General features: G+C 45.8%; 1 protein-coding gene across 1 annotated transcript; it reads left to right on the top strand.

Annotated features, from left to right (window-relative positions):
• The first annotated feature begins 626 nt into the window (after nt 1–626).
• On the top strand, nt 627–14,789 carry LIG3 (DNA ligase 3). Its single transcript, XM_065731807.1, has 19 exons — nt 627–1,180; nt 1,804–1,941; nt 2,907–3,104; nt 3,548–3,699; nt 4,344–4,510; nt 5,115–5,192; nt 5,298–5,466; nt 6,100–6,255; nt 6,688–6,819; nt 7,564–7,643; nt 8,082–8,169; nt 8,743–8,820; nt 9,441–9,564; nt 9,960–10,102; nt 10,827–10,901; nt 11,496–11,642; nt 12,671–12,845; nt 13,505–13,596; nt 14,447–14,789. Exons 1-19 carry the CDS (start codon nt 649–651, stop codon nt 14,678–14,680), a joined length of 2,958 nt encoding a protein of 985 aa, XP_065587879.1. The 5' UTR covers nt 627–648; the 3' UTR covers nt 14,681–14,789.
• The last annotated feature ends 2,342 nt before the right edge of the window (nt 14,790–17,131 follow it).

The following is a 17,131-nucleotide window of genomic DNA, read 5'->3' as shown; positions in this document are numbered from 1 at the left end:
GTGCAGCGCCTCAGACCTCGGCCAACAGGACACAGTGCTCCTGGAGCGCCCATTTTGTGGCGTCGGGGATAGGGCATCCCCTCGCAGACACGGTGCAGCACCCTCAGAAGCTCCGTTGTGGAGGACGGGGACGTGGCACCGTCTCAGGCCAAGACACCACACAGCGCTGAGCGCAGCATCGCCTCAGCGCACAAGAGGCGGGAAACTGCACGAGGCGGAAGCACATTCCGCCGATGGGCGGGGCCCGAGCTGGGGGCGGGGCCTGCGGCGTAGCGCCGGGACGCAACGTCTGTGCGTCGTTCGGCTTTCCGCGCATGCTCGGACATGACTTCCGGGCTGCCGGAAGGGGGTGTGTGGGGCGCTGTGCTTTGCGCGTGCGCTCTGTTGTGCGGCGACGGTGGCGGCTGAGGCCCAATGTGAGGAGCGGTGGGGCCGGGGGTGGTCGGGGTTTGTGGGCGAGGGGGGAAGCGGTGGGGCCGGCGGAGTACAGGGGAAAGCGTGGGGCAGGCGGGCGGAGTGGTGGGGCCCGCGGACAGCATCGGGGTGGTGGTGGAGGCTGTCTGTGGCCCAGCTGCAGGGTAGGCCTGAGGCGGCGCGGGCCCGGCTCAGCGTCCCCTCTGTCTCTTACAGCGGCCCGGGGCGGGCTGAATGCCCGCGGGCAGCGCGGCGCTCACTCGGGCTGCTCGGGCGCTCGGGCTCGGCTGCCCCAGGGCGCTGCTCTCCTGGCCGAGGCCCTGGTCCTGCTGCGCTGCCCTCCCCGGCTCCCGGTGCCGGCTATTGGTGAGTGGGGCTGCTCGCTGTGTGCACGCGAAGCCGGGCAGCGGTGCTGCGCGCGTCCTCTTCTCTCTGCCTGTGCACACCTGGCTGTGCCGGGCCAGCACGGCGGCGGGGGATATGGCTGAGCAGAGGTACTGCGTGGACTACGCCAAGCGCGGCACGGCTGGCTGCAAGAAGTGCAAGGAGAAGATCGTAAAAGGGATGGTGCGCATCGGGAAGATCGTTCCCAACCCTTTCACGGAGTCCGGTGGGGACATGAAAGAGTGGTACCATGTCAAGTGTATGTTTGAGAAGCTGGAGAAGGCCCGGGCCACCACCAAGAAAATTGAAGACATCACGGATTTGGAAGGGTGGGAAGAGCTGCAGGATGGGGAGAAAGATCTCATCACCAACCTCATCTCAGGTGAGACACCACGTGGGAGCTGGGGAACTGCTGCACAACTCGTTCTCAGGTTTATCTTGTAGTTGCAGAGTCATAGAACAGCTTAGGAGGGACTCTTTGGTCCTAACCTCGTGCCATGGGCTGGTTGCCCCCACCAACTCAGGCTGCCCAGATCCTATCTATGGCATTGGGCACTTCAAGGGATGGGGCCCCCACAGTTCTGGGTAGCAGTGCCAGGACCTCACTGCTCTAACAGTCCTTACTGATTTGTTAGTGTGATTTAATGTGAAGATGGGTGGGGCTTAAGCTTGTCTCAGCCCAGTAGTAAAGGGAAATAAATGCTATCCCACAAGCACCTATTTTGTTTGTCGTGATTGACTGTGGAGAAGGTTATTTAATCCATGCATAGATGCATATGTTAATAAGTTCTGATTAATGCCTCAAGGAAGCGTCATTTATTTTCCAGTTTCATCCTTTTTCATGCCCTTTGGTAGGATGTATAGCTTCTAACTTTTGCTGTGTGAGAAATGTCTCTCCATCCCCAGTTTTAGAACTTTTTTGTTGCAGTATGTCTTAGGTATGTTCTGGGATGTTAGAGATTATTTCTCAGTGCTGTTTTGAACCCTTGACTTGCTGCTTTACAGAAGCTACCTCCAAGGCTGCAAGTACACCGAAGAAAAAAGCAACAGTTCAGGCTAAGCTCACTGCCACGGGACAAATAACCAGTCCACAGAAGGATCCATTGGCTAATGCCAATCCGAAGAAGTTCTCTGGCTTCACAGGCAAGTCTTAAGAAACTGATTCTGGGAAATTCTAACTTGACTCAGTTCAGTCATTTTTTTTCTCTGTAGATGGTGGTTTAGTTTTAACTATTGTACTTAATCTGTTTCAGAGAGAATGTGTATGTGTATTGGAGGGTAACATATGTGGTGGGGAGTTGGACAGAAGAATTAGGGGTATAGGGAATATGAAGCTATGGGAAACTAGGCTTAGCTCTGTTACAAACTGTTCAAATTGTTTTACAATTGGCTGCTTAGGTTGATGGCCTTTCTCATTCTTTGAACCACACCACCTGTGTCCTTCTTGCTGAAAGGGAAGCTGCAAGGCATCAAGTGATAACTATGGGATCAGAGAGATATTTAATACCTTAGCAAGGTAATCATCCTATACAGCTAGCTCACACAATTACACTGTCCTGCTCAGGGCCTGGAGCAACTTCATCAGCTTTGAAGGTAGCCCCCCTTGTGCAGGAAGCTGGTCTAGGCACTGTCAGAGGCCCTATCCAACCTGTTTGTTTCTCATTCTCTTGTAGCTGAATAGTCAAATGCTTGACAGATGTGAATTAAAGCTAAGTGAGTCTCTCTTCAGGTTTTTTTTTTCCTCTCATTTTGGCAATGTTATTAAGATAATAACATTTCCCATGAAGGGAGAAGGCACGTGAAACAGTAATAAAAAATAGAAGCATCTGCCAGCAGGACTTCATTTTCACCAAGGTTTAACCATATTTACCCCGTACAGTTAAGGTAGAAAAATTCTGAACAAGAGTAATGGGGAAGAAAATTCATATATTTTTTTAATTTAACTAAAATTTACTCCAAATTTTGTTATAGCAGATCATTATTCAGCTCTGAAACTTTGTCACCGCAGTGGGTTTGTTCTTTCCAGATTACCTAACAGAAGTGTCCTCATCTTCAAAGTCTGCCTATGTTGTACTTATTAAAAGAGCAACCTGCTGTCTTTCATACAGCCAAGCCAAAGAATTCTGAAGAGGTGTCTGCAAACTCTTCCCACAACTCCAGCCTATCTGCAAAGAAGTGTGACCCGAAGCACAAAGACTGCTTGCTGCGGGAGTTCAGGAAGCTCTGTGCCATGGTGGCTGACAAGCCTAGTTATAATGTGAAAACACAGATCATCCAGGATTTCCTGAAGAAGGGAAGTGGGGGAGGTATGGTTCCTGCATTTTCTGCGTGTGAAAGCCCTCTCAAAATTAAACTTCCATGTTTTTGTGTCAAAAGCAAGGGAGAATTAAAATTGGATTGCTCTTTCGTTCAGGCTGCGAGCAGTGATGATTTCTGAATTGACGTGGGTAATGTTTGCAAAGTGAACTGCTATCTAAAGAGTAAATGCAGATAAGAATGTCTTGGGCCAGAACTGCATTGGATATTTGTAGACGCCACCAAAATTAGCACCAGAATCAGATCTGGAGGGAAATGGTGGATGTTTCCCCTGAAATATATCCTTTCACACGAAGCAGAACAGCGTGGTGCAATGAGGAAGACACAGCTGTGTTGTTGTTTTTCCCCCAGTCATGTTAATGAGTACAAATAACCACAGCCTGTAGATGAAAATAAATTGTGACAGTTTCGAATGGTGTGTGCTTTTTTCCAGATGGTTTTCATGGTGATGTATACCTGACCATTAAGCTACTTTTACCAGGCATCATTAAAATTGTTTACAACTTGAACGATAAGCAGATTGTAAAGCTGTTCAGTAGGATTTTTAACTGCAGCCAAGAAGAAATGGTCCGGGACCTGGAACAGGTGAGTACAGAAAGCAGCTCTTAATTTCTGTTTATTTTCTTTATACAGGAATGTTTTGATATTCCCTCCCCCCCTCTTATTTGAAAGGTTTTTAGCTTAACTGTTAGGGAGCTGATGAATCTTCTGTTTGTTTGTTTTAGCAGTTTTTTTTAGAGCTTTCTGCCATCTGGAATGTTTAGAAAATAACATTTGAGGAGAAAGCAAGATGTGAACTCAGCTGCAAAACTTTAGGAAGCAAGGCTGAGCTGCACCTGCTTTCTCTCATCTGTTTTGTGTGGTGTGTTCCTGATCAGCTGGTTCATATTTTTTTCTTCCTAAGAGCAGGTATTAAAACTGCATTAATAGATCTGTCCCTATGACCTTAATTTGGCTTGTTGAATTAAGCTAGGTTCGTATCATTGCTACTGCTTTAACTCCTGTGCAGCAATCTGGTGATACTGGGACTCTCACATAATTTTTGTAAGTGAAATGGCTGAAAAGATGTACTCTGTGTCATGGCAGCTTTATTCTGATGCTTGGCTACAGTGCCTTCGTGCAATTGCACATTGTTTCTGTGCTTGCTTGGACTCGTGTAGAATCTCTCGTAGTAGCTTTGCCATATGCCAGGCTCTGACCCACACCTTTCTTTTCCTTTTTGGAGACAGGGAGATGTTTCTGAGACAGTACGCCTCTTCTTTGAGCAGAGCAAATCTTGTCCTCCAGCAGCCAAAAGCCTCCTGACCATCCAAGAGGTCGATGAGTTTCTCGTGCAGCTGTCCAAGCTGACTAAGGAGGATGACCAGCAAAGTGTGCTGCATGATATCACTCGCAGGTAAGGGATTAAACAGCTTCTGAAGGTTGACCCTAGGATTAGGAGTGGTTATCTGCATTTCACAGGATAGAACAGATGGAAAAGTAATCATAAGCTACAGAGACTGAATTTTATACCTGTAAGCTGCTGTCAGTGGTTTGATTGGCTCTAGTTCATGTCAGGGAGAATCATCTTTGTCTATCAGTTTACTGTTGTATGTGCTAAACAAATTGTTTGCAAAACTCCCTTGCTTAGCTTTAAATTAAGTTGTTGCTCTAGGTGAGCTGGGAAAAGCCTTCAAACCCCACAGACAAGCTGATGATTTTTTGTGTGGGTTAGCTTGTGCTAATTTGAGGCTTTTACCAAAACTTACCCTTGAATGCCTTACTTAACTGAATTTTGGAGGGCATCTCTACACAGAGGCAAAATTAATATTGGCATTCAAATATAAAGATGGTCAGAAGCCTCTTGGATATTCTCTTTTTGCTTCTGGGATATCACTGATAAAACATGCTCATTTGATATGGAACCCTGCAGAAAGGGAACACCTCTTTTTGCAGAGGCCTTTTTTCAGCTGGAAAACAGTAAAGTGTCTGCCATCTCTGAATCCTCTTTCACACTTCAGATGTACAGGCAACGACCTGAAATGCATCATCAGGCTAATTAAGCATGACTTGAAAATGAACGCTGGTGCAAAGCACGTGTAAGTCTCACCTTTCATTACGAGATATAAAGCAGAAGTGAGCATAAGCCACGAGCAGCAGACCTGAGATTAATACATGTCTCCACTGTTCTCACTTTGCTCAAGGTTGGATGCTTTGGATCCCAATGCTTACGAGGCATTCAAAGCATCTCGCAACCTCCAAGATGTGGTGGAGCGGGTGCTGAGGAACCAGCAGGATGCTGAGAAGACACCAGGTCTGAAGCGAGCGCTCAGTGTGCAGGCCTCTCTGATGACCCCAGTTCAGCCTATGCTGGTAATGTTGGCCCCCCTGCAGGGGTAACCTATAGCAGAGGAAGAAATGGATTCTCATATGTACTGTCAGAAACCCTCACCTTTAGGAATCAGTAGACAGATAAGTGATACAGATTTTCATGTATAATGCCTTATTTTTATTTTTTTAAGTGTCTTCTACCAAGGAGTCAGCACTTGGGGAACTGGGTACTTGCAGCTTCAGTGACGCTGCAGAAGCAAAAATCTTGACTTGATTCCAGTCCAGACATGACCTTTTTGGTATCTTTGCTGCCATCTCAGAAGCTGATCCTTCATCTGGAAATAGCATAAGGGTTTTTTTGGATTAGAGATTCAAATAAGTTCATATTTTGTTAGAACAAATCAGAGTTCAGTACTTTTGAGCTAAGCACGCACCTGCAGAAAGCGCAGTGCTTACACCTCTGAGTACGTGGGGGAGACAAAAGCTGAACAGCTGTGGTATTCCGAGCATACTCAGACAAATGAAGAAAAGCAGAACCTGGACTGGGTATCAGACTGTGGGCAGCAGCATCTGAGAAAGCACTGATGGTTCATGTATGCAATGAACTACAAGCAGCTTTGTTTAAAAAACACGTCATCTGAATTTCCTTCAATCTTTTCTCTCCACCTTTCTAAGGCTGAAGCCTGCAAGTCCATTGAGTACGCCATGAAGAAGTGCCCAAATGGCATGTATGCAGAGATCAAGTATGATGGGGAGAGGGTGCAGGTCCACAAAAATGGAGATCACTTCAGCTACTTCAGCCGAAGCCTCAAACCCGTCCTTCCTCACAAAGTAAGCACCTACAAATCATCTTTTCTTTTATTCTGTCAGCATGAGTGAATTTCACAAGTTCTTACAGGCAGGGAGGATACCTTCTGTTGTATGATTTTTTTGTTGTTGTTTAATTTCTACACATATTCAAATCTAGAAAAGCAGCATTTAATAGAACTGTAATCAGTTTGTTTTGGTGGCTTTTAAGACCTTGGAGCTACAGTTAACTTACCTGCTCTCAAGTCCTCTTTCTGTGTTGCAGTTAGCTTGGCTTGATGCTGGTTGAGTGACTTCGTTATGTTTGCTCAAGTCTTTCTATTTATAGATCATGCTAACAGTCTGCACTGCAGTAGAAATATGCACACTCTCTCAAACACTTCTGGAAAGAACATCTGCACTGGAGTGAGTCCATCTCTTCAGTCAGACATCTCTCTCTGTGTTTTTTCCCTCAAGGTAGCCCACTTCAAGGACTTCATCCCCCAGGCTTTCCCTGGTGGGCACAGTATGATCCTGGATTCAGAGGTTCTTCTAATTGATAACAGAACTGGCAAGCCACTTCCTTTTGGAACTCTTGGTGTACATAAGGTAAAGGCTATTCATGTATGTTTAAAAAAGAAGTCCTTTGTGGCTGGAGGCTGTTATTGTGCTGACTTAAACGTGCTAGCATGTGTTCATTTATCACAGAATCTCTTTGATCTGATGCTTCCTAGAGAACTTGCAAAAATCTAAGATCCTTGAGAAGCTGCTGCTGAATAAAAGGTACTGTTATAATACAGTACATTTGATGTTAATTTGATCACAAGCAGGATAGTAAGAAAACTGCAGCTTAAGAGAAGGGTTTAAAAAAACAAAAAGGCCTTGGAAGAGTTTGCAGTTCTGTAATTGCTTATTAGTTGCCTGTGGAAATGTATAGCAGATCAGAAGACCAGGATGTAATCCATAAAAGTATTATGTAGACTTTTATGTTGAGATTAAGTGATGATAAGGAAGAGGACAGTAAAGGGCAAATTAAATTGGATTTTAACTTAAAGGAGCCGTTAACCTGAAGTGCGTGGAATGCTTATTCCTTCTGCTGCAGCAGCAGTGGTGGATATCAAGTTGCCCAAAGTTATCATTATGTACTATTTCCCTGCCACTAAGAAATTAACATGTTTTATTTTTCCAGTCTGTACTTTGACACATTCATTCCAAACGTGAATTCTAACACTCATGTTTTAAGGATATCCAAGTCTTACAGAGGACATGCCTTTTTTTGTGGTGTTTCTTTCCCAAAATTCCTGCTGCTGCTTGCTCTAAGATTTCTTTCAGCTCACCTTAACTGTTTTGCAGAAAGCTGCTTTCCAAGATGCCAACGTTTGCTTGTTTGTGTTTGACTGCATCTATTTCAACGACATCAGCCTGATGGACAGGTATGTGTGGCACAGTGTGAGAGCAGCCTGCCAGCTTTCTGAGCTGGATTGCACTACGTCTGCAGAGGGAGCAGATCTCTTTGGCTGTTAGGTCTGGCCGTTTGCTCCTGCAAAATCAAAGAGCAAAGGGGAATCTTTGCTGTGCTAGAGAACATTGCTATGGTGCTCCATCCTGCTCTGCAGTGCCAGAATATCAGAGTAACTGCATTTCAGCTGAACTCAGTGGGGTTCAGTACTCCACTCATCTCACGTCTCTGAAGCCAAATGTTCTTATAGATTTGCTTTATAACTCTTTCCTGGAGGAACGCTAAAAGAATTCATTATCTGCTCAGAAACTGTAGGATAAGTCATTTAACTATTTAAATATATTTTCTGAAAGTTCACATGCCTTCTACTTCATGTTGAAATTGTATGGTGGTGCTTTGTGCTCTGTCCTAGGCCTCTGTGTGAGCGTCGTAAATTTCTCCATGACAACATGGTTGAAATCCCCAACAGGATCCTGTTCTCAGAGATGAAGCATGTCACGGTGAGCTGACCACATCTGCTGTTTTATTTTTTTATTTTCTTAATAATTTTGTAGACATTGTAATTTTGATGTTGTTAGGAGCAGCTGAAGCCCATTGTAATTTCCTCTTCTGTACTACTTAGAGGAGACTGAAGTAAGATCGAAGGGAGCTAGACTGCTTCCAGTCCCCAGACTGACAACTTCAGGTGCTGCACAGCTCATTATTTTTGTAGCAGATACATTCTGAGCACTAAAAACTGCATTTAGACAGCAATAGGCCCAATTTTCCCTTTGATGGTTAGGCACAAGCCTTGCATCCTTTTGTTTTCCCCCACTACTGGAGCACCTTGGTTTGAAGAATGGTTACACACTGGGAGCCAAGCTGGGGGCTATTGGGGCATATTCCCAGCTTAGTTACTGCCTGCTCAGCAAAGGGAACGGGTGTGGAACTTTATTTGGAAAACTACTCTGTGAAATAAATTACCTGTTCATTTCTGCAGTTGCCTTTGTTCTGGTGCACTGCTGCCCCAGGAGGAAAGCATGAAGCCTACACCCATACAGTCTTGAGCTTACCACAGTGCCTTTCCTTTCCAGAAAGCTTCAGATCTGGCAGATATGATCACTCGAGTCATCCGCGAGGGACTGGAAGGACTGGTGTTGAAAGATACAAAGGCAAGTTTGTGTCTGTTCTTTACTGGAGGATGCTGGGATTCAGGGAGGAAGAACAGACCTCTCTACTTAATACTGAACTATTAATCCAAGTTTGATCCAGCTTTGTTCTGCTTTAAGAGGTTTCTAACAGTGCCTGGAAGGGATGTGCAGTAGCTTTACCTGAATCTCAGTTACTGTTGCTTTTTCCTGGATTTTGGTAGTGTCTGTACTTTTTTTCCCTTGCCTGCTTTCTGCCATCTTGACAGAACTCCACTTCTGAGTCTCGTGTTGTGGATTTACACCATTGAGTCAGTTTGTATGCTCCTGTAGTGTGACATGGTCCAGCAGGCAGATCACTGAGCTGGTAATTACTGCATTGTAATTACAGCTCTGCTGCTAGTCCCTTGTGTGATTCTCTGCTTTGCTCTGTGCTGTCAGCACATGGAGGTCTGTGGGTAGAGAACACGAGGCTGAGCAGCTTTCAAACATTCTTCAGATGCTGACTTCCAGCCCGGGTTGCTTTCTGTATATCCAAGCACTGCAGAGCTCTGGTACTGATAAAGCTGGGGCCCTTTGGGCAGATATCTGCCTATGAAGTCATCTCCTTTTGGACTGGGAGGTTCTTCCTTTGTTTTGCACAGGGTAATTATGAACCAGGAAAACGGCACTGGCTGAAAGTAAAAAAGGACTACTTAAATGAGGGTGCAATGGCTGACACAGCAGACCTGGTGGTCCTGGGAGCTTTCTATGGGAAAGGCAGTAAAGGTAAATCTCTGGCATTACCCTAAGTCAGATCAGTTGGTTCAGAAAAATCCTGATCTTTTTCCTCTTCCAGGTTTTCTGTAGCATTTGTTTTCCTGCTTCAATAAGAGTGGCTCTCACAGTGACTGCTGCAGCCCATCACATCCCAGGCCACTGCAGTCTGCCTGGCTTTGCTGTAGCACAGCTGGAACAGAAATGCATTAGGTCTTGGGCAGGCTTTTCACACAGCAGCAAGGCTCTCTGTTCAGCTTAGTGTGAACTGATGCTGTGAAACCATCTCAGACCTGAGCGCTTACAACTCCCAAAGATAAAGGGTTTGGGTTCATTACTTTTAATTATTGAAATGCTGTAGGTTGCTCCGTAGCAGATACGAACTGCTCTGCTCTCCCCTCCCCCAGGTGGGATGATGTCCATCTTCCTCATGGGCTGCTACGACCCCAAGAGTGAGAAGTGGTGTACTGTGACCAAATGTGCTGGTGGCCACGACGATGCCACCTTGGCACGTCTGCAAACAGAGCTGGATATGGTGAAGATCAGCAAGGTGAGCTGGGCTCTGGCAGGGAGAGGTGGAGGAATCAGCAAAGGACTTGGTATAAGCTTCTTCCTGCTGAGCTACGTGCTGGTTAGGTACAGAATTCAAGTGCTCTGCCAGGAACAAACAGTGGCTCAGTTAGAGTTAGATCAGGTAAACTCTCCATAAAGCTGTCTGGGAGAGCTGAGGGGTAGGTGTGGCCATCTCCCAACGATGAGATGCTGCTTGAGATTTGTTCTCGAGGCACTGAGTGGGAAGCCCAGCACTGCTTCCAGCCGAGGCAGTTTTATTGGGAGGAGCAGAACGAGTTATTTTTTGGCATGTTGCAATTGGTGAAGGCAGTCACTAGATGGGGCTGTAGGTGAGAAATGCTTGTCAGGCTGTGGTTTTCCTAGATAGCCTGAAATGTTGAACTTCGTGAGGCACATAGGAAAGTGCAGAATCTTATTTTTCAAGACCTAGCATACAGACAGCTGAATTTTAATATTTACTTGAGATCCTGAAGGCCATTGGATCTTAAAAATGTGTGACTTCCTACAAATTTCAGTGGGAGCAGCATAGCAGTGTTATGTATGCCATGACTCAGGTAACAGCTTACAGCAAGTGTAATCCACACAAAGGCAAATACACATATTTGGTGATTTACTCCTGTGTTATCTTTCAGCAGCCTCCTTTGTAGGGCTGGGTTTATATATGATTATAAGTGTTATCTTGGTTTTTGTGCTCTTAATAGGATCCTAGTAAAATTCCAAGCTGGCTGAAAATTAACAAAATCTACTACCCAGACTTCATTGTCCCAGATCCAAAGGTAAGTGCTGTCATTAAATGTTTTCCAGCCCTGACACAGCAACCTACTTCTTGCATAATTGTGCAGATGATCACTGTTACAGAATTAGCTTTCATGCTTGGAAGAGGAATTTGAGCGTGAGGTTTTTATTGCTGAATCTTGCAGGTGCATTTGAGACTTAAGAGTTTCATGAGGAAATCATATCCACAGCACCTCTGGGAAACACTTCTGTGCATTAAATCCTTCCCAGAAGTGAACTTACTTAAAAGAAGCAGTTAGAGCAGGTTAGAAAAGACAGTTAAATCGTTTGAAGCACAGTTGTAACCCAGAAGTTGCCCTTGTTATGCTGAATTTACCAGTGTGCTTTGTGATACAAGGAAATTGGCAGTACGTGTTAATGGAAGAGCTCTTAATTCACTGGAATTAAAAAAGAAAAAAGAAAAAATAGAAGCTTTCCTAATTAAGATAACCAGGAGGTATATATGGTGGAGCTCTTGTGCTGGGAGCAGGAGCAAGATGCTGTTGTAGAAGTGCAGGAACACAGATGCATTGAAGTTAGTTCATGAGAGAACACAGGAACGTGACATGGCTTCCTTCACTCGATGCTGTGTTTAGAAAGCCCCAGTGTGGGAGATCACAGGGGCTGAGTTCTCCAAAGCTGAAGCCCACACTGCAGATGGGATCTCCATTCGCTTCCCTCGCTGCACTCGCATCCGAGATGACAAAGACTGGAAGTCAGCCACCAACCTCCCGCAGCTGAAGGTGAGTTACCACGGCACGCTCCTCGGCAGCATCTTGCACGTGAGTTCTGACAGCAGCCTGTGTTTATCCTGGTAGGGTATGTACTGAGGGGACTTGCTGGCTGGTACCTCCAGTGGCATGCTTTGTGTTCCGTTTATTCCAGGCTCAGGCTCTTTCTTGGACTGTTCCGATGGTGAATCTTATTTTTTCATTGGGTCTCTTTCATTATTTTTTTTTCCCTTCAGCTGTGAGCTGCTGTGTTGCGTGCTCCTAGGAAAATATGTGCTGGCAGCTATTCCCATCAGCTCTTGTAGCTGCCTTCATGGCGAGCAGTTTCCTTCCTGAAAGAGCTGACCTTAATTCTCTTAAATGTTTATGGTCATTCGGTTTCCCATTAATTGCTGAGATTGCAGGAGGCATCTGGGAAGTGACTGAGGGCAGCCTGGCTCCGTTCCATGGCACAGGGGCCAAATGGCAATCTGCCCAGCTCCCCGGGCTGCACCACCCCACGCAGCTTCAGTGCCTCCTTCAGTGATAGGAACCAGTTGGCCTGTTGCCACCCCAAGCAGTAAAAGTCAGCAGTTGACGTGCTCTGTTCTCAGTCATTGTCACTGTGCTGTCTGCACGCTGCCTGCAGGGTTACTGACAGCAGATGGAAGTGCTTTTCGTGCCATCGAAGGAAAGAATGATTCAGTCCCGCTGCTGTCCAGCAATCTTTCTGGCTCACTGTGCAGGTGGGGGGGAAAGGAAGTACTCAGGGGCAGATTGTTGGGTGTGTTGGCCGTTTTTCAGTCCAGGGAGCCAGGCTCTGAGTTCATCTGACTTACTCACTGGTAGATGATGTTAACGTGCGTGGCTTCCCTTCATGTCAGAGCGCTCGAACACAGCGGACAGAAAAATGGTGACAAAGAGGTGCAGGAAGACAAAATGTATGACCAAAAACTTCATGGGGTGGGGACAGAAAATGAGAGGAGTGCATGTGTTACTGCTCAGCTGTTACCAGAGGTTTCACTACGGCTGAAGGCAGTGCTTTGTTTTTGCTGGGACAGGAGCTGTACCAGCTCTCCAAGGAGAAGGCTGATTTCAGTGTTGTTGCTGGGGAGGAGGAGGAGTCTACAGCTGGCAGCAGTGGAGAGAATGAGGGAAATTCCAGGTCTTCCACACCACACAAGACTATTAAAACTCCCCCAAACAAATCCCCTGCAAAAGCCAAGAAAGCAGAAGGTAAGACCCCTCCCCAGGGAGGGGAACCTCAGGATGTGATCTTTGCCTTCTGTGCACTGCTTTTGTAAGCACATTAGGGTTAATGGGAAAAGCTGTTTTCAACCTTTGGTTTGGCTAGTGTTGGTGGCCCAGCTATAGTTACTACCAAAACTAAATAGGATGTAGTTTCTCTGGGACTTGCAGATCCTTTTTATCTTTAATCATGGGCCTTAACAGAATGTGTAAGGACTGGTCTGAGCAGCAAACCTGCTGCTGCTGTTCCTGCAGCTATGTGCTCTTCAGTCAGATGTCTTTGGCTGTGAACCAGTATTTAATTTTATTTGGATTAAGTTCAGGTGTATAATGCAGGGCAGCTGGAGGGGATTTCCAGGCAGTGGGTTGCAAAGCCAGGCATTGCAGAATAACTTGTAGCAGACTTCTGAGCAGTCTCAGGTGGTGTGGTAACTGTGAGGAGGAGAGCTGAGCTATGTCAGCAGCTGGAGAGAAGGGCAGGAAGATGCCCTGGGCTGTGAGTGGCAGCAAGCAGTGTCCTACCAGTTGTGTTTCCCAGAATGGGGGGGAAGCCTTTTACCTTTTCCTATCCTTGCTTTTCTCTGCCTGCTTTTAATATCCAGCTGCTATCTAGACAAGAGCACAGGGAGACAAGTCTTTGTTTTTAGGTACCAACGCAGTCATCGAATCCCCTCAAAAGCCAGAGGAGAAACGAGGAGAGAAGCGAAAAGCATCTGAGATAGAAGATAATGGAAAGAAGGTATGGACAGCTAGGCAGCAACCACTGGAGGCAGGGAAAAATAGAAGCACGTCACTTGCCTGTCTGCTTCTGCCTTCCAGCTGGGAAGCCTTTGAAACTTTTCCACGGCAGCATCCTAAATTAAAAGGGAATCTAAGGGTTTTAGTAGCAAGGATGAAGCTCTTGTAGAGGAAGCAGATTTCTGCAGCTCTTTTTCTATACTTGCAGAATTGACATTACTAGGTTTGTCATGCTGAAGGCTGTGTCTGTTCAGCAGCCAGTGCTGTCCTGCTCTGCAGAGGCAGTGTGTTGTGATTGCCGAGTGGCTGCTCGAATGCTGTACGTAGAAGAGATGAGAGCTGTAAAGGGAGAGAACTGTCCTTTCTAGTTCACCATGCAGCAAAGTGGAGGAGTGGATTAAGAATTGCTGAGCTGTAATTTACTGATAAGATGGGAGTAGCTGTTTGCTACTTGATGTAAACAGCAAGTCCACTCCCAGGGCAATTATAGTCTCCCACTTCCAAGAAGCATCAGCTTGTAAAGGCAAAGGCATTAAGACCGTGTTCAAGAGACCACATCAGTATCATCACTAAAGGCAGCACTGGGCAGGGCTGCTGATGGGGTAATAATTCCCTGAGCCAGAGGGCACTGCTCTGCTGTAGCACTGCCTTTCAGGGATGCTGTGTGAGTGTTACTCCTCTGGGTGATGTAACAGCAGCCCAGAGTACAATTTCAGACTTTTGGCAAGGGATTAAGAATGGCTTCGTTGGAAACTGGGACTTGTTCACGCCTCAAAGAACTTAGCATAATTCTATCTACTTGAGCTGTTGTTTTTTTAAAGCACCCTTTGTATCTCTTCCACCACCCACAGCTGCTGCTGGACATATTCACTGGTGTGAAGCTGTACTTGTCACCGTCCGTGAAGAACTTCAGCAAAATCCGCCGCTACTTCATAGCGTACGATGGCGACCTCGTGCCGGAGCACGACACGGCCTCAGCAACACACATCATTGGGGACACTGCTGAGAACCCTGCTGCCAAGAGGGTGTCCCCCAAATGGATCTGGGAGTGCATCCGCAAACGGAGACTGGTGGCCCCGTGCTAGCAAGAGCAGGCACAGCTGCCCCCCCAACACTGCTGCACCGCAGGAGCTCCCTGAGGGGAGCAGCTGAGGGCTAGGTAGGTGGGAGCAAAGGGGGAGGATGCCTCTGTGGGGATGGAAATCCCATGCCCAAGTCTGGCAGAGGTAGTTGTAACCATCCACAGCAGCTGTAGGGAATGAATTAAAGTAGCTCTCTGAAGGATGTCACTGCATCTCTGTTTTTCTGCCCATAGTAGACCAACACCCTTATCGAAGTGCTGGTTTCATGCGTTGGGTTTTTAAAGTTTGGGTATTTTTATAAATAAATAAGCTGAAGCAGTTTCTCCTTTGCTATCACCACTTCTTTTCCAAGGGTTATTTTCTCTCTGGCCACGGAAACAGACCACCACCCATCTGGCACTATAAGCTGTAGTGCTGGGATAGTTCTGCTGTAGTCAACATGAATTACTGCATCCTTGGGCTGCTTTCAGTTCTGTTCTTTTCTCCTCTCTCTTAATATTTATCAAAGGTTTGTAAACTAGCAGCACTTCACACTTATGTGTAGGTTTCACATTAAGGGTAGGCACCAAATAACTTCCCATTGTAGCAGTTACTGCAGCATTGTCCCCTCATCCATCCTTTTGAAGCATGCTTTCCTTCTCTTCACAAAGGGAACATAACACTGCTAAAAAGTCAGTGTTTTTTCCTCTGACAGCCACTGTCCTTGTGCCTCACCTCGTCGTATCTAAGCACCTGATATCCCAAAACCTTCTCTGGTTGAGGAGCTGCAGGCTCCCTGCTTTGTCCTTGGCAACAGAGTCAGAGAAGAAGGTTAACTAAATCACATTTCAGCTTTATTATAAAATTACAAACCAAACTTCCGTACCAAAACTAGTAAGTTTAACTGTCGTAGTACCGAGAGCATTTAATAGAGAATAACATGCCATTTCAAGTAGAATATTAACTTCAAAATATTTAAACTATGTACAGTGAACATAAAGCACATAAATATTTCCATTTACTTTATTAGTTCAGATCACTATATTCCTTTGGATTATTAAACAATTCTTCCAGACTTTGATTTAACACAAGCAAAACAATGTAGTCAGAAAAAGGTGCTTTTCCCTTCAGAAAGCACATTCAGACTTCAGCTGGGTACATCATCTCACTCATAGAATTTCTGCCATTGATTTGCAGTTTGATATATCTACTGTATCTAAGAAGTCTACCCTGTAAAAGCAGATCTGTCCCCAGGGGAGTGATCTCACTAAATACCCCCAAGTCCTGAGTTACTGAAAAATGACATGAATTCTCACAGTGTATTTACTAATGAGAGTGTTCAAAGCTTTGTGAATTCTGTCTCAAAGATTTCCCTGTGCATCTCCTGAAGAGTAAATACAGTTAATGCTTACCTGCACTTTTTAACATGATGCACTGAGCTGTATCAGTTCTCATGCTGGAAGCTGTTAAACCTCAAGCCAAATGTTAGAGAACAACCTGAGCAGGGGCAGAAAACTCAGCATTTTTAGTTGAATAAGCTTCCACAGCTGTCCTGTTTGTATCAGGAAGTTCAAAGGCCTCAGCAGTATAGAGGTTGTTAGCTACTGCATGATGGATGTCCACGTCTTAAGTCCATAATCCCCACCTGCAAAGCAGAGCCCCTCTGCTCTGTGCCACTCATGCAACATTAAAGACTGCATGTTAAATACAGCAGAAATTGATTTGCTGTTATCTAACACTGCTTTAATCAATAGTAGATGGCTTTAGTGATTCTTCTGTAACTGCATTTCCACTACTCCAGAAGCTCCGAGTGAACACTCCTGACACTCACACAGAGATTTAGTTTGAACCCTAAACAATCACCACGTGATAAAAGGGAAAGTTGGGCAGGAAAAACCTGCAGCAGAAGGTACTCAAGTTACTTGGAATGAGTATGCAATCCCACAGTGGCAGAAAACTTAAGGCATCAGAGTCCTGGAACTTGACAAGCCAAATGGACCAGCCACTTGCAGGCCACTGCATGCCCATGGGTTTTGTCTAGCAAGGCTTCCAGAAGAACAAACTCCTGCTGAGGACAGCTCCAAGGGCTCGTGATTGTCACCTGTCTCACCACAGACCTTACCCACCCTCAAAGCAGAACGATCACAGGACACAAGCTTTTGCTAAGCACTCCTAATGCAGCAGGGCTGCAGTAAATAGAAGCTCCTGCAGTGATGGGTGCTCACTTCTCACTTTATTGATTCAAGGGAGATAAAGTTCACCTCCACTTTCTTTGAGGTCTAGGGTCCCCTACACTTAACTATGATTGTGTAGCAGTAGAACTCTAGCTCACAAAACCTAAGCAGCTGTGGATTCTTAGCTCCTTAATCACATGAAGTGACCACTGACATGTACTGTAAGGAAACCTACAAAGTCAAACCAACAGCACCAAACCCTGTGTCCCCATCCCACTGGGGGAAACAACAAACCCCAGGC

The sequence above is a fragment of the Cyrtonyx montezumae genome, unplaced genomic scaffold, assembly GCF_038088225.1.
Source record: "Cyrtonyx montezumae isolate F1298 unplaced genomic scaffold, pur_monq_1.0 scaffold_15, whole genome shotgun sequence".
NCBI lineage: Eukaryota > Metazoa > Chordata > Aves > Galliformes > Odontophoridae > Cyrtonyx > Cyrtonyx montezumae.
Note: the sequence above shows the minus strand (reverse complement) of the source record. Positions and strands in the feature narration are given on the sequence as shown.